Raw genomic sequence first — 25,635 nt, forward strand, 5'->3', positions numbered from 1 at the left:
AGTTACCAATCTTAGCCAGGTCCTCAAATAGCTCAGAGCTGGTGTTGTTTGTGTCTGATATAAAACTGATACAGACTTGGCTGGTATTTTCATTCATGTTTCATAATCTTCCCTAGTGCATACATGAAGACAGTGTCTTTGGTGTGCTGGGAGGAGATATTTGTATTGCTGTGGAGTAGAGCAGACACCCATTGTTTGACACTGACGGTGCTCCTCATGTGACCATAAAGGAATAAGTGAAAACATTTTCATGAAAATGAAGTTACTTACTTACATTTAGCTGCAGAGAGGTGCCACAGTGAGAAAGGTTCAGGAAGCTCTCTCTTGAGATTCCTTAAGGGGAATCTCAGAGTAAGCCTAAAGTTTCTCTCTTATTTGTGTATTAAGTCCTTCATACAGTCTTGCATGCCATGAAGAAGATCATAAGTGTAAGACAGAAGTAGTGGTTTAGTTGGCCCTTTGAGAAAACCGTTAATTCAAAATTAGGCCATTAAAGAGCTTTTCAGACGTCATAGATATAAAGCTTGCTTCCACAAAAGAGAAAGAATATGTATGTAAGACCTTGCAGGGAGTTTTATTGATCAATTAAATTAAAATAAGCACAGTGGGGAACAAATCTACCAAGAAAAACTATGAATAAGTTTATATATGACTATTTCCTTATAAAGTACACGTATCTCTAATTGCATTACTTTTTCTTACACTGCTGTATATAAGCAGGATCGTTAATACAATTTAAAACATCTGATAAGAGTTAACTTTTGAAATAAGATTTTTCTTCTTTTCTATGAAATAATGCATCTTTTCAGGCATTGTAGGATTATAAATTCTCAGATTTAGAAAATGGGAATGTAGTTGTTAATTTTGGTTCTGTGTCTCTGAGAAATGCATTCAGCAATCCATACAATATTCCTGCATTCTTGTTCCTTTAACTTTACATAGGCATAAAATACTCCAAAATGAAACTGGTTGTTGAATGCAAGCACATTCAGCTTTACCTGTGGAAAAGATGAAACAAGTGTTATGATAAAATATTAAAGTAGGCAAATGTGATTTTTATATGGTAGCTTTTATGATCAAGATTTCTATGTAACTTTGCAACCATGACTATATTTAGGACTCTCTTGAGTATAAATATAATTGAAATGTCATCTGTGGATTAATTTTGGTAATAGACTACAGCAACATTACAGGTAAGTAAAGGACAGTGGTGAAATACCTTCTTCAGTAGACTATTCAAAACAAATTTCATTAAGCGGTTTATATGAGATGGCTTTTGGATATGCTGTCAGGGTTGACAGTTCTATAACTAGTCTTCGGAAGAATGTCCTGAGATTTATTTCTTTTAAAAAGGTAAATCCTTCTATTTTGATTCAGCCAAATGTTGGCAGCCATAGAAATACTGTGTTCTTGAATACAAAGCTGAATGATGCAGTACAGTAGAATCAAAAGCCGGGTACCTCATCCTTGTTTTAAATGTTATTCCAGGTGGGTAACTTTCATTTGATATTTTAAGGTTAGAAGCTCCTACCTCATGTTCAAAAAATGCATCTTCCAGTGTCTTTTCTCCAGTGCCACTCCCTACACCTTCAAACACAGCCTTGTATTCCTAAAAGCATAGACAACCACCCAATAGAAATAAGGTACTTTTGCATTCTGTGCAGCACAGATACCTTACATTACTTTATTAATTAATCTACATTAAGCAATCTTTCTGTATAGAACTCATGTATAGATTACAGTTGTACATAAATTAAAAGTTAAAAGCATATAGTCAGCAAAAGAAAGAAAAATCACATTTTGTTCTTGTATTTCTTACCGTTATTTCCTACAACTTATAGTAATTTACTGAAGGCACTAGGAGAGACTTACTGTAGAATGACACATGACCTTTCACTCCTTTGGACAGAGAGCACTGAACTTCTTGTACAAATAGTACAGCCAGAGCTGTAAATGGAGCCAAAACCCTGAACTCTGATCCTCTCATGGCTGCTCATTTTATTTCCAGTACTCAGCTGGATTTGCTTTATCTGCGTTAATATTGTATCTAAATCCATTAGTCTGATATGTCATCCTGGAGTATTCTGCACAGATATATTTGAATTCAGTTCTAACATGTCACATTTCTGTGTAATTTGCTTCTCTGTTTTTCCTGTAAAGTAGCAGTGCAGTATAGGTCTAGTACAATGGTTCCCAAATTAATCTAAATATCCCATCATCACATGAATAGACTTGCTCTGTACCACATTGACATGGTGACACATGCTTCTAACATTCTGCTTATGCACAGGAACAGATGTGCATCTCCAGCTTTGTTTCTTCTGTGGAAAAAGCAGTAGACCAGACATCATTTTGTTTTGTGTACCTACTTGGAGGTAGCTTAAATATTATAGGTAGTCAGAGTACCACAGTTAATTCATAGCGTAAGTGTTGCAGATTGAGTCATCTTTAGTAACAGTACTAGTCGCATCAATATTAACTACTTCATCTACTTCTTTGATTTAATCAGTGATTTAGAGAAAACTTTTCAGAAGGGCATTTTTACGGTACACTAGCAATAAATCAGGTTTGCACTCATCTGTGACATCATGAATTGTTTGGTCAGCTCATTTTAAAATGACATGCTTTTGCTCCAAAATCTTGGAGGCAGCAGCTGTGAAGTGAAACTCAATTTGGGGAGGGTTAATGAAGTAGGAAGAGTTTTGTTTACTGGAATGTGATTTGGTCTTATTTAAACATCACTGTAAGAGGACCTTTGTATCGCACTAAGGTAATAATATATCTTATGTCTTCATATCAAAGGCCTTTGATCCCATATACATCTTTACGGGATCTTTTGTATCTTCGCTGATTTTTTTCTCTCTCAAAAATGCTTTTAACTTATGTGAATACTCTTTAAAATTTTGCTGCCATCAAGAGATGTTAAGTATTTGTATTTTGGTTTTTTGTTTTAAGAAATCGGATTACATACTGCATAGTAATCTGCAACACACTTCACTTGCTCGTAGTCATCTGCATTGGCCAACAGGTGTAAGCCTTCTGGATACAGTTTTCCACAGGTTGGATACAGCTTCTCTCGATCATCTTTACTCAGCTCAGTGCCAAATGAATTAATGGTGATGATAAAGGCACGTCTGTCTGCCTCAAACTTAATATGCAAAACAAAGAATAAAGAGGTGTTATTAGAGATCTCATTCTAAATTAAGGTGAGGTTATGGGTTTTTTCAGTAAGCTAAACTATAGAAACTTAAAAAAAAATGGACTTCAGAGCATTAGAAACATACCTGATTTTAAAAACTGTAAATCCTTATTTGCAAATACTTGTTAAATTTTAACTAGAAAATCAAACAATGTTTTGCAAGCACAGCTTTTATTCTGTGATTTTTGTACTGAAAATATCATCTCTGCTACTTCCTCATTTTCCTACTTAGTTACCCAGATGTTGACAACAAAAAGTCTCCTCACACACCCTTCTGAAGTTATGAAATAATACTGTTATAAATAAGAATACAGGAAAGGACCAAGAATAAATAGTACTGTTCTGGGGTAACTCAGAGTGCTGTTGAGAGTAAAGATTGAATGGAAATTCTGAAAAAAAAATAGTTTCTGAATGCACATATTCAAAATGATAATTTAATAAGCTGGTGGGGGCTGTTTACTTGCCAAGTTAAAGTTTTCAAGTGTTTCAAATAATAGTTAATTTTTAATGCATAGAATCAAAGGCTATATTTCTTCTGCCAGGTTTAGATGGCTGTAGTATCTGTATTTTCCCTGCAGCAGTAGACTGAAAGTCATTCTAATGTCTAGATCTCAGGCTGTTCTTTTGTACAAGCCAAAATTTCACTTGCCATTCTTACAGTATGAATTAAAAATGTAATGGTAAATAAAAATAATCTTAATCAATTCTGTCTGATTTAGATCTATTCTGTCTTGCAATCTAAATTGACTATGGTTTTATTTCTTTATTACTTACTTTCACATTCCTTACACAGGAAAATCTTCCGAGTGAAGCATATACAGTATATGCACACTTTAGGCAGCTTGCAAAATTGCTTATGCTGTGAATTTTTGAACTGTTTTAAGCAGAAAGGTCCTCTTTTCTGTTGAATAATAAGACTGCAGTTGCAACACAGTTCTACAACTTTAGCAGTTAAGCACATATTCATAGATCCTACTCCTGTGTACTGGAACAGACTGTAACAGGGACCCAGCTACCCTCTAGCACTCACTTCAGAGTAAGGAAAATGAGTAAACAATAGAGAAATAATGAGAAGAAAATAAGTGTGCTTGAAAAGATTTCTAGCTAATGAATAACAGGGCCAAATTTCACTTGCCTTATTAATATGAACAGGTATATCAGCGCTAGTGAAACTGTTTTGGAAGGACAAAACAAATGCTTTGGGTTTTTAACTTGTTAAAGCCATGTAGAATCTAGCCGTTAGATTTGTAATACTTTGTTGGAAAAAAAGCATGCTCAGATGCAATTGCAACTAATGCTAGCAGGTTTGGGGCCTACTTATGGTGGCTCCCCATTTGAGAAAATTTGCAGGATCAGTCCCATCCATACAGACCTCTCAATTCATCAAATTATTGGCACGAGGTTGTCCACAGTGAGTAAGGCCATGAGGCAGTTACTTGGGCCATTTGATTGCTGCAGGTAGAGGTGGAGTCACAGGATGACCGTTTCCTAAGTGCTTTAGTTTCCATATGGGAAACTGAAGTAGCATGTCTGCTACTTGAGAATTAGCATGGGGCCCTAATAACAGGCACAGCACTAGCTGCAGTGCAGTCCTGCAGTTTCTTGCCAGATTCAGGGTTAAACATGCAACGTTTGTTGTCCGTGGTGGCAGAGAGATCGTCAGTACTTTTAACGTGGAAGGTTGGCACTGTGACTGGTGGTCAAGGAGTAGGGGAACTAAATACCTCAGCCTCATTCTGATAGGGTCAGGCTGGTAGTCTTACATATAAGATTACAGAATAAATAGCAAGTATTCTTTTGAATAATTAAATTTTGGCTTTTTGTGAATTCAACTATTAGCAATCTGCTCTGTGTGTGTCTTCAGATTATTAAAGTGTTATAGAAAAGGAAATCTTCTACAGAAAAGTTTATCCTCCTAGCTGATTGATATTAGATAGGGACTTTAAAGAAGCTTATCATAGACCAAACTGTTACCACTGGCATAAAGAGAGTTTTACAACATGCTTAAACTAATGTTGGTAAGTAATCTGCTCTCAGCATGAATTTCTAGCTAAAAAAGAACTTTCTGAAAAATCTGAATCAACTGTGGGAAATGTCTTTACCTCTGCCAGCCAATATCTTGATTTTTATTTTTCAGAAAAGAATAGTCAAAATACTTAATTTCCGGTCAATTTAACTTGATTAAGAATATTTTCTTTAGAACATAAACTGAAACATTATGACCTGGTTAAATAAAATATGAAATTGCATTCCCCGTTAGGACATTGTTTTGTAAGATGTAACTTAGGCTCATTCTTCCTTCAGGGGTGAGCTCCCAGGGTTATTATCTCTGTCCTATAATGCAAACTTTTAGTGTGATATCATCAGAGCTCAGTGAATTTTGTTCAGTTTCCAGGGCGTAAGTTTTGCTTATCCAGAAAAAAGGGCCCCTGGAAGCAAATGGGTGATCTGGCTCTCAAACTCTGCAAAGAATTATGATAAACCACATGAAAAAAAAATGGAGCTGAATGCTGAGAACACAGTTTTAGGAATTTCTGCATCTTTTATTACAATAACAGATACAAAAATATCATTTGCTATGCTGCAGGTATGCTTTGGGGAGGAGGATGTTACAAATTTTGTATGTTATGGAAAAAATAAATATTAAACTTTTCCGAGTTGAAACAAAACTAAAACATGGAATATTGGACTTTTCTGTGTGACACTAGTTCCAAAGGTCACTCAACTCTAATTTCAACCATTAATTTTAATAGGAGAGTAAACAAACATAATAGTGCCATGAAGCTTAAAAATTATTGATTAGTAAATATACAGTAATGCCAGACCTTAGCTATCCCAAATTTAATTTTGAGCTAGGAGGTGTAAGAATAATCCACTCTTTTAGTTTTTCTACATAATACAGAAAAATGTTAAGGGGCAACAGTTTGAGATTAGTGAACCATTTATTCTGTTCTGCTCTCTGTTATAGAAATATATCAACTGAGGCTAACTCCTCCCTGGTAATGGTCTAGCTGCTTCTCTAGTCAAGAGGTAAAAGTTATCCTAGAATAAAATCTTCATTACATCTTAGAAAAACAGTTATTATTCAGAAGAGAAGCAAACATTTGACAGATAACTTTGCAAATGGAGAGAAAAGGATCAGGAAGAACAAAGTAACCTAACTATGAAAACATTGTGGAGTACTTTCATGTACAAAGACTGAATTTTTCTTACCTCAAGAATAGGTCTCATTATTTCTGCTGTAGTACCACCTTGTTTTTCACAAAACTTATAAAATGCCTCAAGATAAGACTACATGAAAGAAGAAGAGAAATATTTTAAATGCTACTTAAGACCTGGACCAGCACAGCATATAGTCATGAACCTCATTTTTAAATACTTCCATTAACTTTGATAATTGTACCTATGAATTTAAATTCAAGTATGTGCTTAATTACTTTGCTAGATTGAAAGTTGAAATATTAAAATGCAAATGTCTTGTTATTACATTATGGGTTCAAAAGTTTTCAAAAATTGTGATAGGACAAATATTATGTTTTCTTTGCTCTCTAAAGAAGGAACTTCTTGAGCTCCATTGAGCTTCCACTGCATAATAAGCAGATGGCTGAAGGAAACTCTGCATTTATAGTGTGGAGGAGGGGATTTGGGAATATGCCCATAGTGTTGGGCCAGCACTATGAGGATACACAAACTAATCCCTACTGCTCTACCCTAAACCCTGGATTAGGACAGAACAGCAGGCAAAGCTTCTGTAATACTGGTCTGCACAGCCCTCTGGTCTATTAAGGATTCTGGCCTTCGGACCCATTTCAAAATACCTGTGCAGGAAGGACCCTAAATATCTCAGAGATGCTGTCCCCCTGCCTCTCCATCCCCCAAAATACTGTCTTAGGGAACATTTATGTTATCAAAACTCATTTGCTACAACTTCACACAATCTTGCTAAAAGAAGCTGTCACTAACTATGCAATTAACTGAATTTTAAGTAGCGACGTCTCAAGGGGGATCTGCTGCATGGGATTATGCGTTAGGTTCTCTATAGTGCTACTGATAGTAGAGCTGAAACATAATTGATCACATCATTGACAGCTGAAGCAGAGGAGAAAGGATATATTAATAATTTAGAACTGTCTGCAGAATGATCCCCCTGATACTTAGAAGAGTGAGAAGAAAAAACAAAAAAATAGATTTAATAAGTGTAAATATATGGTCATCCACACAGCATAGAAGAATCAAATCTGTATGTTATCAAATGGAAAAAGAGTATCTAGTTTAGTAGTACTGTGAAAGAATTAAAATACTTGGGCATAACTGATGTTGTTTTGAATGAGAGGAAGTAGCAGAATATTTAATCAAACATTGGCTTGGGAATTTATAAATATCATTTGTAAGACAGAAGAATTTTTTTCTTTCCCTCTAGTGTAATCAGATCACTGTAAGAATACTTCCTGCAGTCCGGGGCATCCACTGTTAAAGAAAGATAACAAAGAATTTGGAGAGAATGTGCCAGGAGGAACCATTAATGGAATGTAATATGTATAGCCTTTAAAGAGACCATCTGTGTTGGGTTTGTGCGGCAGAGGTTTGTGTAGCAGGGGAGGGGCTACAGGGGTGGCTCCTGTGAGAAGCTGCTAGAAGCTTCCCCGACTCCAAGTCGGACCCGCCTCTGGCCAAGGCCGAGCCAATCAGCGACGGTGGTAGCGCCTCTGTGATAGCATGTTTAAGAAAGGGAAAAAGACGGCTGAAAAAGAAGAGAAGAAGAGGAGCTACAGTGAAGAGAGGAGTGGGATGTGAGAGAAACAGCCATGCAGACACCGAGGTCAGTGAAGACGGAGAGGGAGGAGGTGCGCTGCAGCAGAGATTCCCCTGCAGCCCCTGGTGAGACAGCAGGCTGTCCCCCTGCAGCCCATGGAGGGTTAATGGTGGAGCAGAGATTCCCCTGCAGCCCGTGGAGGACCCCACGCCGGAGCAGGTGGCTGGGCCCGGAAAAGGCCATGACTCTGTGGGAGAGCCCACGCTGGAGCAGTTTGTGGAGGACTGCAGTGCGTGGAAAAGACTCGCGTTGGAGAAGCCCATGGAGGGCTGGCCCCTGTGGGAGGGACCCCATGCTGGAGCAAGGGAAGAGTGTGAGGAGCCCTACCCCCAAGGAGGAAGGAGCGGCAGAAACAGCATGTGACAAACTGACCCACAACCCCGTTCCCACCCCCCTGCACCACTGGCAGTGGAGGAGGTAGAGGAATCGGGAGCAAAGCTGAGCCCGGGAAGAAGGGAGGCATGGGGGGAAGGTGTGTTTTTAAGATATGGTTCTATTTCTCATTGTCCTACTCTGATTTGATTGGTAACAAATTAAATTGATCTCTTTTCCCCCAAATCAAGTCTGTTTTGCCTGTGACCATAATTGGTGAGTGATCCCTCCCTGTCCTGGTCTCGACCCACAAGACTTTTCGTTGTATTTTCTCCTCCCCATCCCACCGGCGGGGGAGGAGTAAGCGAGCGAGCAGCTGCCTGGTGCTTTGTTGTCGGCTGGGCCTAAACCGCGACACCATCCTAAGAGTATTGACCTGTGTGCTAATATTTGTGAAGTACTTTGAAAATGCAAGGCACGCATTATATGCATATCCTTACAGCAGTGTGCTGTAGCAATGCTAAAGACAATTTTAAAAGGAAGAAAATTATACAAAACCCTTCAGTAAAAACAATGTTAGCTAGACTCAAAGCAATTAGACCCTTTCAAATCAAATCTAGCTTTTATCAATAAAAATAAATGTTAGCCAAAAGCCTGTCTAGGCTCACTTAGGAGCTAACAGTTCTGTGGCATTTGGTGGATAACTGAGTTATTCATAAACAAATGGATCTGGATATTAGCCTGACATCTAAAGCATTTTCATTAATGAGATATTAAATTAGAATTTGGATGCAGACCTAAAATTTGAAAACTCTCCAAACAGTGGAGTAGAAATGAAAGGAGCTGGATTTGAATCCTGGACTTGTCATCAACCAGGTGACCTTAGACAGCTTGCTTTATCTCACCATGCTTCTATTTCCCCATCCATAAAACAAGGTTAATGATACTGACCTCCTTTTCTGAGACACTTTGAAAAACCCCAAGTATTATCGTTATGTTGCAAGAACTTGCCTTGTACAGTTTGTTGCGCATTATTTCAACGTTCATTTCATCCAGGTCATTTTCAGACAAGCAGTCTTGAAAGAAATCAGCTGAAAGCAGAGTTTATTATATTGCAGTATAAATCTACATGCTGATAATATGCATCTCTTGTCTATTGCCTTTCACAAGGATCTGAGGTTTCTGTTGTACAAGAAAGAGTGATATAACAGAGAGGAAGATAAATCCTCTTGATTTTCCCCTTATCCTCCTACTCCCTCCTTTTTAATGAGAATCTGCTGTGAGGGGAATCAATCAGTGCCACAGCCAGAGTCCACATCTCCAGAGAGAATCAGATGGGAAATGCTAATGAAAGCCCTAATCTTCTCTGAAGTATATGGTTTGGGCATTAGGGAGATTTTCTAGTGAGGAACATGAAAGATAATTTCTGTCTTAAATCATGCAGGTATTCCACAATTGTTAAGGAGAATCCTCTTTCCTATATTCCCTCTTCCTCTTTGGGTATGTCTGTAGTGGGGGAAAGGCAACAGGTTGCAACTAGTAAGGGGCACAAGCTTTGACCTTGACCATCTGTGCTTCCAGGTCCTCTGCAGAACTGGCTAAAGAGCAAGCTTTTGAACAGAGATGCAGAGGATGAAGTTCATTTGTGCAGCTGGACTGCTTAAAAATACTGTATTCATAACTGATAAAAGTATGCCAATCCCTCACTGTTCCTAAATTATGCCAGTGGGGCAGACCAGTGCTGCATGACAGATAGTATTGTCTCAAACAGTGGCAATGGAAGATGGTATTTAGAGAGAGCATGTAAGCATGGCCGTGTTTTGTAGTCTTCTCCTTTCCTACTCTTTCAGCCTCCAGATTTTGGATGAAGAACATTAGAGGATGTAGCCCTGATAGTTCCCTTTAGTATCTCTTTGTAGATCCATTGCCTGTGAACTTGTCCCATCTTTTCAAAGATCTGATACTACTCTCTGCTTTTACAAACTTGTTTAGCAAAAAAAATTCCAGAAATTTACTACCAGCGTGTAAAAAGAGTGTTTTATTTTACCTGTTTTAAAACTAGTTTTCTGCTGGGATTTGGTCTTCTAAAGGATTTGGTAAAGCAACAGTTCATAGCTCACTGTGGACAAACAGCTGCCCTAAGGACTTTGTAAACATTGTCCATATCTCTCTTCAGCCTTGTCCTCTCCAAACTGGAGTCTAGCCTTTTTAGTCTGTCCACACACGGCAGCGCTATCCCCTTGTTCATTTTAGCTGTCCTGCTCTGTACCTTCTCTCATTTCACGGTACGGGGTGTCGGTGCCCAGGCGCTGGCAGCAGGGGCTGCAGGGCAGCCTCTGTGAGGAGGCTGGGGCTGCCCCGTGCCGGACACAGCCGGTTCCAGCCGGTTCCAGCAGCCCCACCACAGGGCACAGCTGAGCCCCTCAGCCAAGCAGGTGGCGCCTCTGGGAAAATATATTTAAGGGCAAAAATCGCAGGTTGTAGAGAGGAGGAGGGAAAAAAATTTTGAGAAACAGCAGAGGGAACACCAAGGTCAGAGGAGGAGGAGTCGCTCCATGGCTCTGGAGCAGGTACTCCCTGCTGCCTGTGGAGGACCTGCGCTGGAGCAGATACTCCTGACAGGAACTGCAGCCCATGGAAAGCCCATGCCGGACCAGAGGATAAGTGTGAGGAGGAAGGAGCAGCAGAGAGAAACCGCCACATACTGACTGTAAACTCCCCCCCCGTCCTTGTGCCGCTCATTGCCTCTCTGAAGAGACCGCGTGTAACCTGCAGTGATAACAAGGGGGCAAAGGAGAGGAGCCTGGAGCGAAGGAGTGGTGAAGGGGGGAGGAAAGGTGTTTTCCCTAAGTGTGTGAATGTTTCTTTTCTATTTGTTTCCTAATGCCTGGATCAGTAATTAAGTATGTATGTATTAATCAACAATAAATCAAGTTAATTTTCCCCAAGTTGAGTCTGTTTGGCCTGCCACAGTACTTTGTAGGTGATCTCAACCCACAAGCTCCTTTTTTCCCCTGTTTTCTCCCTGCATTGTGCTGGGGGCAGAGGGGTAAGCGAGTGGGTGGGTGGGAGTTTGGTTTCTATCTGGGGCCAACCCACTACGTCTTCTTGAGAAGCAGAACCCAAAACCACTCACAGTACTCAAGATGAGGGCACACAGTGGTTTCATATATGTTCATATCCATCCAGTTCCATCTTGTTCTCAGTACCCTTCCCAGCACTGCCCCACAACTTGTTAGTTTTTGTTCATGTTGGCTGTGCAGCACATTGAGTAGAGTTTCATTCCAGTTTCAGAATGCGACATTCCCAACCCTCAGTCTGTTTTGCTTTTAGATTTAGTTCTTCAAAATAGGGATTTTCTTTGTGTTTGAATCATGCTCAAATCCCAAGAGGGAATCTAGGTTCTACCACAACATCTAATATTTATTAGTAACTATTTGCTCCTTGATCCTTAGTGAGGGATAGGCAAGATTTCATCTTACATTTTTTAATTATAGATGCAGGTGTTGAAGTAAAGATCTAGATGCTCTAAATCAGTGGCTACTTCGGATATAAAAGATATCCATTACGCTTCTTGAGTAGCATGTTTTCTTTGTGTCTGCTACCCAAGGTTGATATAGAAGCTGTTAATAAATGTTACTAGAAAATGTCCTGAACACCACTTCAGAAGTGCTTGGTCCACACTTCATGTTTTGTGTTACCAAAACACAGCATATCCAGTGGAAAACATGCTAATCCATCCGAGATATTCTTAAGAATACAGGATGAGTAGTTTCAAGAAGCAAATAAGAAATAATTTAGTGTTCCTACCTAATGGTGTGTCAACCAAAATTGCATTGAACAGCTCAGTGGGGTTTGAGGCAATGCTGACTGCTTCCATTTGCTCAAAGCTCCCGAGTGGATGGCACTTGGGAACAAGTTCAGCTATGGGCCGCTGATGTAATGTGCCAGTTATTAAAAGAATTACGTTGTCAATCATATAGCTGTATCTGTATTTGAAAGAAAAAGTAAAAGAAATTTATCTTTATAATGAACTTTCCTTTGAAAAAATACAAAACCAAGATTTTTGAAAATTAGTAATAATACTAAAGTCAGAAACGACCACAGTACTTGCAAGTTTGTGTGTTCACTCTGTATCAATGTCTCATCAAAAACAAGTTTTTAAATCACAAGTACGTAACACAGTACTAGTTTTAAACCACATGACTGGTTTGGAAAAGAGACACTTTTAAAGAAGGGGAAAATGAAACATGAATGTAATAAACATAACAGCTGTGAAATGTAGATTCGCTGTAACAAGTGACAATGAGTGGTATCAAAACGTAATTCACCTGAGCTAGCAGCTTCTCTAGTTTGGGATTTTGTTATTTCATATAGACCATCTGGACAGAGAACAAGTGTGTGGGAATCTCGGCACTCAAACTGCGGAGTTCATGCAGATGGACCAATCTTAGGGCCGCCTTCTCACTCAGCTTTAAACATCCTCCCATGAGGAAACTTAAGAACAGGTTCTCACAGATTTCTTCTTTATTGCTAGAAGTTTTCTTTTCAGTAGAAGTTTTCTGTCAGCTTCTTACTAGTTCTACTGTCAGAGAGGCCGATGATAGGAGTTTTGTCAGTGACTTGGAAATGGGAAAGCTATTCCCTTGGGATGCTTATAACAAGGATGCCAATCTTCAGCTTGTGTTGTTGATTCAGAACACAGCTAGACACATATAGGAATTAATATAATCTCACACAAAATCTGTGAGGGGGCTCGAGGATCTGGTGAGATGTAGTTCAATGATTTAATAATTGTGTTAAATATCTTAAACTAGTGTCTCCATTATTAAAAAACAACAGTGTGCAGAGTTTGTGCATACATATGTACACATGCATGCCAATCAGTGTGAGAAAAGAGCTGCCATAATTTTCATATTTTCACTTTCATTTCCCTGAAGCAAAATGTAAACATTGTATGCCTACAGGTCACGGCTGTCCTAGGGCAATCTTTAAGATCCTGTTGATATATTAGCCTAAAACTGGTCAGCTACACTTGACCCAAAAAAAAAAAAAAAAAGAAAGAACAATGATACTTTATTTTGCTATTATGATAAAAATACTCCTTGAAAGTAAGCTGAACAGTCTAGTGTTCTTGTCATAATATATGAAAAAGATAAGGGGAGTAAACAGGTAAAATATCCTGCTGACATTTCACTAAGCCATGTTCTTATACTGTTGTAAAGCAAATCCTCGTTCTTAAAGTTAAGCCATTCATTTACAAGTTTTATCTGTTTATGATTTTACTGAGATCGGAACTTTATCTGGCATCAAACAGCACTTGTACTGTTAAAAGAAGCTACTTGGATCTAAGTATCTTGCAATACGCAACATAAAGTTCTTCTGTTTTTAAAATTCAAATGGTATAAAAAGTATGGTAGGTGTATGACATGTTGTCTTTCCCCCTTTAAAAAAAGGCTAGAACTTGCCACATGCCTAGGAATTAAATCGCTGCCCTGTACATCACGAAATTGCTAATCTTGCATGAGTCACCCCCACAAACTTAAGTTTTGCAAGTTCTCTGACTTAAATGATGTTTGAAAATGATAACCATTTTTCTCAATCTCTACCACTCCTCCTGCCACTGTACACAGAAAAAATCTGCTTGTATTCTTTAAAATAAGTGCTTGCAAAGACAATAGCTCTTCATAGATATATATTTTCAGAACTTAAATTAGCAAATAAAGTATGTAAATGTTGCAGTATCAAAGTAATTTTGCTATTTTGAAACTTAATAGAAATTCCAGTACGATGCATTTACACTGTTTTAACTTGTAATTGTACTTTTTTTTTTAGTCTGTGCGGTAAGCTATGTGGTAATACTACTTACGTGATAAAATTCAGAAAAGTGGCAAGTGGTTCAAAAGCATGGTTTCTAAAGTAATGAAATTCCACGAGTAGTTTTGCTTTCAGTTTATCATCGATGGTGGAAATAGTGAGAGGGCCAGTTTCATTAGCCAAGAAGTTGCCATAGTCTGTAGTCTGTAGATGTAACTTCAGATCTGGAATTAGATTCAGGGAAGATCATGAGACTAAACTGTCATTATATTGTCTACAAACCAAATAAAAAAACATTTAAAATGTTAACTTCTAACATTATATTTTCATATTAAGTGCCTGATCGTACTCTACTGAAAAGTTTTTGGCATAGATTTAATATAGAGTAAATGCGTAATTAATGCAAATTTGTACTGCCTTCTACCAGTAAGACTTACTGCATGACACAGGAAAGCACAAATAATTTACGCCTTTGTCAGAAGTTTCACCAGCAGCTTTCATTTCCAGCCACACCAGGCACAGTGTTAATTACTGCTGTCCCTAGCCCCTTCCCAATCAGGTTTGTTCAATGTTTCGATTTCACTGATTTGCACCATTATAGCACGCCAGTTTTTTTGTCTCCTGCACTCCTATGGACTGTTAGGCATCAATAGGAATCATCCTTTAACTTTGTTAAGATCTTAAATTTTCATATGAAACATTTAAATCTCAGGTAAGACTATAATCTCATGTTATCAGGCTGCCTGAAGAAGAGGAGAGAACACATCTTGCCTGGCTCAGATTCTGGGCTCCAAATGGCTTCTGCAGTGGAGCACTTGAAAGGGCAGAGTTACACTCTCTTAGCATTTCTGGTTTGGCTTTGCCTGATTTATGGCTGTGACTACCAGATCCTAAGAAGCTGTTCCAGAAACTTGGGTTATCATGACATATTCTGTCTGAGCTCCCAACCCTGGTAACGGAGGAAAATGAGTTGATTAGATAGCAAAGTTGAAAGAAGCTTTCGTAACATCAAAGAGTTCATTTGACGTATTTCCTCTGCTAGCCATTTTCCATCACGAGGCAAAAGTAAGAATTTGAATCAGTTCTTAGTGTTCAAAGCAGTTTAACATTTCCTTTTAGAAAAGCCCCTGCTATATTGCATAATTGTGTTCAAATGCTGTATTAAAACTACTGTAAATTATAGATTGGGATAATATTATATGGTTTGGGCATTCATAATGATTAGATTTCCAGATAAAATCCAAAGTGATATTTAGGGAAAAGGACAGCAACACTCCCACTGACTGAAATAAGGGTGTACCTGTAAGGGAAGTTAACATGCAGTTAGCAAGGTGTGCATTTATCAGTATAGTAACTATTCTTTCCTATCTCCCCATGTGTATACTTTCTTAGTATGCAATAAGGTTGCCTACACTGAGACTTAAAGCAAAAGAACTAGTACATTGTGAATTCAAACTCCTACGTCTAGCACTCTAGCTTACTGAGATAGATAACCCTCAGAGTTTTATATGCAGGTTGGCTGCCACTCGAGCTCACTTTAACAATTACAGAATCATAGAATCATAGAATGGTTTGGGTTGGAAGGGACCTTTAAAGATCATCTAGTCCAGCCCCCCCAGAATGAGCAGGGACATCTTCAACTAGATCAGGTAGCTCAGTGCCCCATCTAACCTGACCTTGAATGTTTCCAATGTCTCTGGGCAACCTGCTCCAGTGTGTCACCACCTTCACTGTAAAAAATTTCTTCCTTATATCTAGTCTGAATCTACATGCTTATAGTTTAAAACCATTACCCCTTGTCCTATCGCAACAGGTCCTGCTAAAAAGTCTGTCCCCATCTTTCTTATAAGCCCCCTTTAAGTATTGAAAGTCTGCAATAAGGTCTCCTTGGAGCCTTCTCTTCCCCAGGCTGAACAACCCTAACTCTCTCAGCCTGTCCTCATAGCAGAGGTGTTCCACCCCTCTGATCATTTTTGTGGCCCTCCTCTGGACCCACTCCAACAGGTCCATGTCTTTCCCATACTGAGGACTCCAGAGCTGGACGCAGTACTCCAGGTGGGGTCTCACCAGAGCAGAGTAGAGGGCCAGAATCACCTCCCTCGACCTGCTGGTCACGCTTCTTTTGATGCAGCCCAGGATACGGTTGGCTTTCCGGCTGTCAGTGCACATTGTCGGCTCATGTCTAGCTTTTCATCCACCAGTACCCCCAAGTCCTTCTCTGCAGGGCTGCTCTCCATCCCTTCATCCCCCAGCCTGTATCGATACTGAGGGTTGCCCCAGCCCAGTGCAGGACCTTGCACTTGGCATTGTTGAACCTGATGTTCACATGGGCCCACTTGTCAAGCTTGTCCAGGTCCCTCTGAATGTCATCCCATCCCTCAGACGTGTCAACCGCACGCCTCAGCTTGGTGTCATCTGCAAATTTGCTGAGGCTGCACTTGATTCCACTGTCTATGTCATTGATGAAGATATTAAACAGTACTGATCCCAACACAGACCCCTGAGGGACACCACTCGTCACTGATCTCCATCTGGACATTGAGCCATTGACCACTACTCTCTGGATGCGACCATCCAGCCAATTCCTTATCCACCAAATGGTCCATCCATCAAATCCATATCAAATCACATCAACACACTCTTGGATGGGACAGCCTTTCTCAGCTAGTGCTCTGGAACTGTTAGCATTTCTCTGGATCTTACTGCAACAGACTGAACTTATGCTACCAGTGTGTAAACTAATTGCTTCTTAGAATTATATAGGTGATCACAAAACTGTTGACAAAAGAAGGCAGAGGTAATTGGGCTTTCAATGGTCAGAGCCAGATACTAGGAAATAGTCATAGTTTCAGTACAGGCTTCCATGTAGGAAGAAGAAAGAGAATCCAAATATGAAAAAAGAAAACCACTTAATTCACAAAAGAGAGAAAGGTGAGCAAGATTAAGAGATAAATAAAAATGCAGAATTATGCCCAGAAATGAGTCTAAATATGTAAGATCAACTTTTTAAAAAATCACTACTATTTTCGTATCGCATCTACATTTCCTATGAAAACTGATCATTTTTACTTTCTCTTTTCATTGCAAAGAAGGTAAAAATACTTGGCATATGGTGGAATTAGATAATACTACTTCATTACATGCAGAGAGCTGAACTCCAGCTTTCCTTGATTCCTTTTCTGATGAACCACTGATATCTACCTTGAGTCACACTCTGTAAATGTGTTTCAAACACAGTGGTTTTCAGGGGTTTAGTACCTAAAGCAGACTGCAAAACCCAAATATCAGCCCCAAGTATTAACCATTCTGAAGTGTGTTTAACATCATCATGAGATGAACAGAAACCAAAACTGCTGATTGAGAGTAGTTTGACAAGACTGTGTTACCTTTCTCAGTTCTCTGATTGACTGAGTGGCTTCAGAAACCATGCCCTAAGGTAAGGCATGAAAAATATTAGCTGTAACACATTAAATAGCCCCACCTGGCTCTCAAAAGCTATAGAGGAAATATTATGCCCAGGAATATTGGATTTATGACCCTGTCAGTTCCACAGCCTGCTTTATAGAAGTATTTCTTCTAACTGATTTAATAAATGCCAGCATGCATACTGTATGCAAGAAGCAATATTCAACCCTGTATCATGGCCTTGGCGAAAACAATTGAGAAAATAGTCATCCACAAGCTCCAATACCATATACTATCAACCAGAAATGTCATAATCAGAGTTCACACCATGATAGAGTTCAGTGCAGCTCAGAGACTGCTCTGCTGGTCTTAAATTATAGTCTTCTCTTTCCTGTTGGCATAAATAAGACCTGGGGACTAACAGAGTCAGACACTTGTACTAGTAACATGACCTGGTGACCTGGTAGGAGTAGATGGCTTAGCATTACAGGGGCCTCAGACATTCCTGTTCACCAAAACCTTTTAGTGATGGTAGCTGCTCCTTTTCTCAGGGGCTCTTGGAGACTTATACAAGACCCTGGGCTTTTCAGCATGTCCGCAAGATCCCTAGGAAAGAAAATTCCTGTATTTCAGCCGTCAGTATTATTGCCATCCATCTGCATCGTCTACTTCCTCATACAATTATATGCAGGAAAATCGTATGTAGGAAATGTATGACTTTACATAATGTGATTTTAAATCACGTGATTTTAAATCACATGGTTTTACTCACACTTGAGCAGCAACCAAATACAACTAACAGTATGTCTAAAGGGAATTAATGCGCAGAGGGAGACTAGTTTAAGATGAATGCAGTTAAGACAGGAGTGATGCTGATCAGAAAGGAGGAGTATTGCAAGAATTTGAACAAAGCATTAACCTGGTCTCTTGGCATCAAGCACATGGTGTCTTGCCTGATTCCTCACTTTGATAGCCAACTACCCCTAGTTTTCAGTTACACTGTTATTTCAGCCACCGTGTGCTGGTGTGTCCTGGCTCTGGCAAGTTAAGTGAACTTGTTTCAGTGATGTTGGTGGGAGCAGAGCTGGGCTGCTTGTCCTTCTGTGACATGGTCTCCCTTCTAGGGAGCAGTAGTCTTTCCATCACACAAGGAAGCAAGGAAAGAATAAAGTGCTGCATTTAAACCCACCGCCCATATTCTACTTCAAAGACTGCCAGCAGTGTTCCTCGGGGGATCCCATTCCCCTGAAACATACGGGCCATAGGTATAGGCCCTGATGACATATAGGGCCAAACTAGTAGCATGCCGTGTTGCAGAGGTTTCAGCCAGTGTTGCAGCCCACAAGGTAGATCCATGGAAATTATAATAATTCAAACAAGCCCAAAAGGATGTCTAAGTTAAGCTGAAGGCCTCTTCTCCTCTCTGTGTGGCCCTGAATTGAGAGGACACAATGGTATCGTAAGTCAATTAGCATCCTCCTTTTTTTCATTCCCTCTCACTGTTATACTTACTCTGTGATTATCAGGCAGATGTAAAGCACTAACCTACAGTTTTTCTTGTGGTTCTTCTGTACTGACATTATGGTTTCCCCTCTAGACATATCAAAACCACTTTGAAATTAAAAGATCTTTTTGATTCTATTTATGGGTTTCGATTTTGTTTCTGCTTGTTCGTTTTAGCATATTTATAATGTTTTTAACTTAGGCCAGTTTTTGTGGTGTGGTGCTATGCCACAGAATGCAGAATGGGGTAAATTTATTACCTTTTAATGTGAAGACATGAACTGAAGGCACTATTGGACAAGCACAATAGTACTACAGTACAAATCCACATGCTGGATCTTTTAATTGGAAACAAAATACAATGTGTGCATAAAGCTCCATTTTTTAATTTAGAGGTAAGGGTCTGTGGTTTTGGTGCACTGTACACTCGTGGTGCAAGTTCAGTATTACAGCATCCTATACGTGCAGAGAGATAAGTGTATTTAGCCTCGTGTACAAATCCAATACTTCTTATATTTTCATTATGAATAATACATTTGATAGATAACTGGTGGGAATCTGTTAGTTGTCTAAAAGAAGTAGAAAATTTTACAATGGAGAAAGAGATGTAGCTGAATAGAGAAAAAAGGGAAGTGAGTGGGTAATAGAGATGTGCGTGTTGGTGGGTTGATGAAGGCTGCTGCTTCTGTTGCTGAAATAATTTGCATTCTAAAACTGAATGAACATTAGAAAGAAGAAGGTTCAAAAATAAAAAAGTCATTGTTCTTTCTACTATAAATCTTACTTAGAAAAGGATTTTATCCCTCTATTGTGATCTGTCCATCTGTTGCATGCTCTTAATAATGTTGAAGGTTTATATAGCTCAGAAATATTTGAAAACTACTTCCTGGTTGTAAATAACTTTCTTGTAGCATAACTTAAAATTTAGATGGTTTTTCTAACTGTTCTTAACTTAACATGAGCAAGTATTCTTCTGGGAATGATGAGGGAAATCCTTTTCTCTTGTATGTTTTAAAAAATATTTAAACCTGTATATTTTCATCTTACTCAGAAGTAACCAGGATTTCATGGGGTTTTTTGTCTTCATGGAGCCTTTGATGACATCATTTATTGAGCTCCTCTGCAGAGACAAGTGGAGTAAAAGCAAGGTTTAATAATCCCATCATTCTGTCCTTTGTGTCTTTTACAGATGTTTGAAGCTCTGTTAGCTTTTTCTGAAGTCTGTATATTCATTCAGCAGGACTTTTTGACTTAAACAATTACATACAGTATCAGGAGTGTCTGTAGAGTCTTTAAGTTGCATAGATCACAACTGCTGGTGCAAATAGGCTACAGAAAGTATTGATTTTGTCCAACGGACATAAGGAATAGATTTCAATTCTCAGAGTAAGTGTATACATGTGTTCTGTGTGTCTAAACTGCCATTGTGTGAAATGGAGAGCTGATACAGCTCTCCAGCTTATCAGCTGAAGTAGGTACATGCACTTGGTCAGTTGAATAGTCTCTAGATCCCATTGACTGTACTGACAATCTCTTAACTATGAGAGGAACTTTGTCCTGCTGACAGGTAAATACCTACATGTAGCTATTTAAATGTAGTTGTTTTAATCTGCAAGATGAATGGCAAGCAACCTTCCCAGACTTATGTTGTCATTATATTAATAGTTTAGCCTCAAAACTCCGTTGTATGTAGGAATCATCAGGTTCTGCACTTCTCATTTCCCCCAATCCATTACTGCATACACAAAGCAACCAATGCTTAAAAGAGTGAGCTTATTATTTCTCTTTGTTCCTTTTTCAAATTAATCTAATATATTCCATGATATAGAAATTATTTCAGTGTACAATCATAGCTTTTATTTTGGAGTCAGGGAAAGAAACTTTATGTTCCTTTAGAAAGGTGATTTTTTTCTGTTGCATTTTTTTCCTGCCAAGTGTCTAGAGGTATGTCATATGATTCTTTGTACAAGTCTGTCTTCATCAGGCTGTGACCAGTCTTGGCCACAGAGAGCTGTTTTGGAAACTAATGTGTGTTCTCTTTATTACTGTGGCAAAGTCACCTTGAAAAAAGCTTTTTTTTTTTTTTTAAGCTTGAGAATAGTTCATTTTTATCTTTGTGAAGTCTAGTTTTCTCTTCCTGATAAGTAGAATGTCCCCCACTGCCCTAAAACTCATGAGGTAATAAAGTACTAAAATTACATCTTTTATAGAGAAACTCAGAGCCAAATGGTAAGCTTTTAATAAGATTTTGGGAACTATTTTATCCAGCTGAAATGATATGAAACTTCTATACTTGAACAGTTCTATAGTGTGGTTAAAATCTGTGAGAAGGTTACCAATCTCCATAGCAACTCTATGGATGAGATTTCCAAATCTTATCAGTAAACTAGAAAATCCCATCATCTGGATTGCTTTGCAAATCACAGTCTGTACAATCTTAGGGTAATTTCTGTGGAAAGCTATTAACTTAAATATGAGAACAGTTCTTGAAAGGACATCAGGGTTATCTCTGGTTTTTAAGGTAAGCTCTCGGTACTTCAGTCTTTTACCTTCCCTTCCTCAAAGGTCTAAGCAATAGTATTTCTTCCTAAATAAAATAAACCAGCAGACTTACCTTCTAGTGTCTCGCACTGTGCTAAATTGACATAGTCCGCGCTTGTCAAGATTCCAGCTTTGAACCCTCGGACCAGACCCTCCAAGTAGCCATGGTCCACATTGAAGTAAAACTCTGAGTATCCCGGCATGGAGAAAAGGAGATGTAATCTCTCTGCTGGATACTTGATGGTACTGAATATCTCCCACCAACTGTTTTCCTCCTCTTTGGAAGGAGTGACAAATAGTCACTGATTTCCTGCCAGCCTATGATTGTGTTTTACCAACTGGTTTCTTCCTGTTTCTTGCTCCTAGTGTAGTTCCAATATAGTTGATGCTTACAAAACAGCCAGCCAGCAAATCCAACTCCCTCCTGTCAGAGCCAGAAAATGAACCTATTATTGTTGAAAGAGAAGCCAAAAAGGAAGTATAAGATTTAACCATTGCTTACAAGAATGGTCTGTACTGATTGGAGAATGAGAAAGCATATTACAAAGCTTGATAGCATTTTTGCATTTCTTAAATGTATTATAAACAGGAAGTTATCTGTGAATACCTATTGAAAAAATATTTCTGCACTAAAATGGTGGGCTGTGGTAGAATATAGCCTATTCAAGGAACTTAGATAGTTTTTTAGTGTCTCTGTATACCTTTTAGTTTTTAACATTTGTGATTGATTGCTGGAAATTTTCTACTGCTCATCTTTTTCAATAAATATGTATACGAATTATAAGGTCCTTCTAATAATTACAGTGAACATTCAATCATGCCCATAGGTGAAAGGTCTTTGAAGGGTTTGACTTTCATTAGCCTTTAAAGTGAGTATCCAGAACTGACCTCAAAACTATAGTTTGTCCAAGTTCCAATCAAAATACTCTGGTTATATTCACTAAGATGTGGAAATAACTCATACTTTTACAAAATAAAGATTATAAAAGTAGGAATCTTGATTTTAATAATGCAAATTTAGACCCTTTTAGACTTCCTGATTTTGATTCAATATAAACTTGAAACTGCTAAATCTATCAGTGACTTTTATACTGAACTGTTAAGTCTGCTGCCTTTCAGATTTAGGTGCCCCAAAGTTGACAGTTCAAAGTGGCTATGCTTCTGTAATCAACACAAAAAGTCCTTTTTCTCCCTAAATTCACTAGCGTATGCAACACATGCCTGCAAGCTTTGCTGGAAGGGAAAGTCTTATTGCACACTAAGTGATACTTAGATACGTAGTTAACTGGAGCTTGGGAACATTGCAATGAGGTGTCTGAAGACTGCTGCATGGTTGGAGGGTTAACACCAGCAACAGAAACTACAACAGCTGTCTGCCATCCGTATCTCAACACTTAGACTCAGTTTCCGGTGCTTTGAACACGTTTGGTGTATTGTGTCAGCTGAAGACATGCGGCTTGGCTTTTCTATTGATCCCTTGTGCTGATATGTGGCTGCAGCGAGAGTTGTGAGTCGGCAGCCACAGGGACAAGGCTGTGACTGTGAGACTTTCTCCAGTATTCTGGGAGCTGAGAGACTGGTGACAGCTTGGTACTCACCAGGTGATTCCTGTCTATACTGCCTTGCTCCTGGCACAGCAAGGCTTTGCAGGCCATACAATGAGGCACAAGGTGCCTGGGCGTTTGCTGCTCAAGCAGCCACCCGCTACCTCCTCTAGGAAGGTCACTAGCTAGCTGGCTTCTTGGCTGGCTGGCCAGGAGCGTCCAATGGGCAAGAAGTGGCCACGAGCCAGCTGGCTGGCCAGGCTGAGCCAGGGGAGTAATACTCCAGCACCTTGAGGGTCAAATTAAAGTTGTCTCGGGCTGGTTATTACCATGCCTGTAACCAACTGCAGGGGAAATAATGACAGCATTTAGATATTTTAAAAAATCACATGCTCAGATATGCAAACTGTTATTAGTTGGGAGTTCAAATGGTGCCTAGAGTATTGAAGTTTGCTCCTTGTAAATTAGGCTTACAGTTTTAAGTCGGTCAGTTCTTAGCATTGCAGAGTTAACCCAGCTAAAGAAGAATGAGACAGATTAGGCTTATTAGACAACAGAAATAAAACAGCTCCCTCCCACACACAAACAATTTGGTTTTGTCTCCCAAGTCTGCATGCCAGCAGTGCTCAGAACCTCCTCGTGCAAGAAGTTGTCAGAAGAAGTTTGTTGATGATGTTTCAAAAGCCAGGGAGATATTTCAGGATACATGACTACTGTCAGTGCTTCCTTATTGACACATGAAGATAACCACATTTTAACTTAAACTTGCTTTTGTTTTGTTGTCGTCATCATTGTTCTAGCGTGTTTCGCTCGACAACCTCTGATATTTATTTTTTCAAGGGAAAGAAACTAAGAGAGGTAATAATACAAGGGACTCATTATTGTGTACACTAAGAGCAATGTTTGTCTTTAACCCACACATCTCTAAAGTGTGTGTTACATAAACAAGTAATGTCTCGCAGCAGCTGAATTCAGGCCTCCCCCAGCTGCAATCACAGTGTATCAGAATGTGGCACGTATCCAGCTGGTGGCAGTCCAAGGCTGTGCTGCCAACGAGCTTCCAAAACTTCAGGCAGCAGAGCCAGTGCAGAAATGGCTTTGCAATAGATCCTAAATTTAGTAAGGTGTGGGGTCATGTGAATACTGCCTGGCAGGTGCAAATTCCACCACTGGTGATCCTCCAGTGAAACAGTGCTACCATGAGATCCATAAATACTGTTGGGACCATCACTTGAAGTATAATCACTCAGCAAAGTTGTTTCATAAAATCTGTGTCATTTCGAATGATTTCAGGAAATTGCAAAATCAGGCTAAAGTCTTGAGTGATTTTATCTATTAAGTGATAAGGTCTCAGATTATGATCCAGGTTAATAGACTGCATTCAACATTGGAAAATGCTCAGTTCTCTGATTTTTGTTACAAGAAAAACTGATGAAAGGAGACAGCTGTGCTGGTTTGGCCTGGGGTAGAGTTAATTTTCTTCATAGTAGCTAGTATGGGGCTATGTTTTGGATTTGTGCTGGAAACAGTGTTGATAATACAGGGATGTTTTCATTATTGCTGACACCCCAACAGACCAAAGGGGCATTCCATACCATATGACGTCATGCCTAGCATATGAAGCTGGAGGAAGAAGAAGGAAAGGGGGGACGTTCGGAGTGATGGCGTTTGTCTTCCCAAGTAACCGTTACGCGTGATGGAGCGCTGCTTTCCTGGAGATGGCTGAACACCGGCCTGCCGATGGGAAGTGGTGAATGAATTCCCTGTTTTGCTTTGCTTGCGGGCACGGCTTTTGCTTTCCCTATTAAACTGTCTTTATCTCAACCCATGAGTTTTCTCACTTGTACTCTTCCGATTCTCTCCCCCATCCCACTGGGGGGAGTGAGCGAGCAGCCGTGTGGGACTTAGTTGCTGGCTGGGGTTAAACCACGACGACAGCTTAGCAGCAATTTAGACATGATACATATAATTAGCTAATGCACTAAATTTTTATGTAAAAATATATATGTTCAGTATCTATTATTGTAATCTATCAATATCATGTTCAATATCTATTGTTCTAATTTCTTATAATGAGTGGCTAGTACCATACGATTTCTTTAACATTTTGTAGTGCGTAAGTTTTTCTTAAAAAATTATAGTTCTTTATACTAATGAATTTATTTATATAGAGCTATGAATTGGCTTTAACAAATTACCATGTGAGAAAATACGATGCTCTCACCTGTTAAGTTTGTGGAGTGGAAAAGCTGAGATATTTTTTAAAGAATTTTTTAGCAGTGAGCTAAACAAATATTGATAGTGTGTTTGGGAGGAGAAGTTAATTCAGATTAAGCAGAATTAGCAACACAAAACTGTTCTGATCTAAGAGCAGAAATTAACCTTTGATACTGAAAGTTTTTGAGAAACTGTGAAACAAAATGCATATATTATTTAACCACAAGAGGTCATCATAACACTGCTGTAAACCACCTTTCTTCAGTTTTTTTTCACCTCCAGTG

General features: G+C 39.1%; 1 protein-coding gene across 1 annotated transcript; it reads right to left on the minus strand.

The window, feature by feature from the left end:
* Positions 1 to 729: 729 nt before the first annotated feature.
* On the minus strand, positions 730 to 21,793 carry ATP6V0D2 (ATPase H+ transporting V0 subunit d2). Its single transcript, XM_050892466.1, has 8 exons — positions 21,664 to 21,793; positions 14,194 to 14,365; positions 12,135 to 12,313; positions 9,336 to 9,415; positions 6,413 to 6,490; positions 2,972 to 3,148; positions 1,532 to 1,609; positions 730 to 998 (listed from the first exon to the last, which is right to left on the minus strand). Exons 1-8 carry the CDS (start codon positions 21,791 to 21,793, stop codon positions 837 to 839), a joined length of 1,056 nt encoding a protein of 351 aa, XP_050748423.1. The 3' UTR covers positions 730 to 836.
* Between the last annotated feature and the right edge of the window lie 3,842 nt (positions 21,794 to 25,635).

This window comes from Gymnogyps californianus, chromosome 2 (genome assembly GCF_018139145.2).
Source record: "Gymnogyps californianus isolate 813 chromosome 2, ASM1813914v2, whole genome shotgun sequence".
NCBI lineage: Eukaryota > Metazoa > Chordata > Aves > Accipitriformes > Cathartidae > Gymnogyps > Gymnogyps californianus.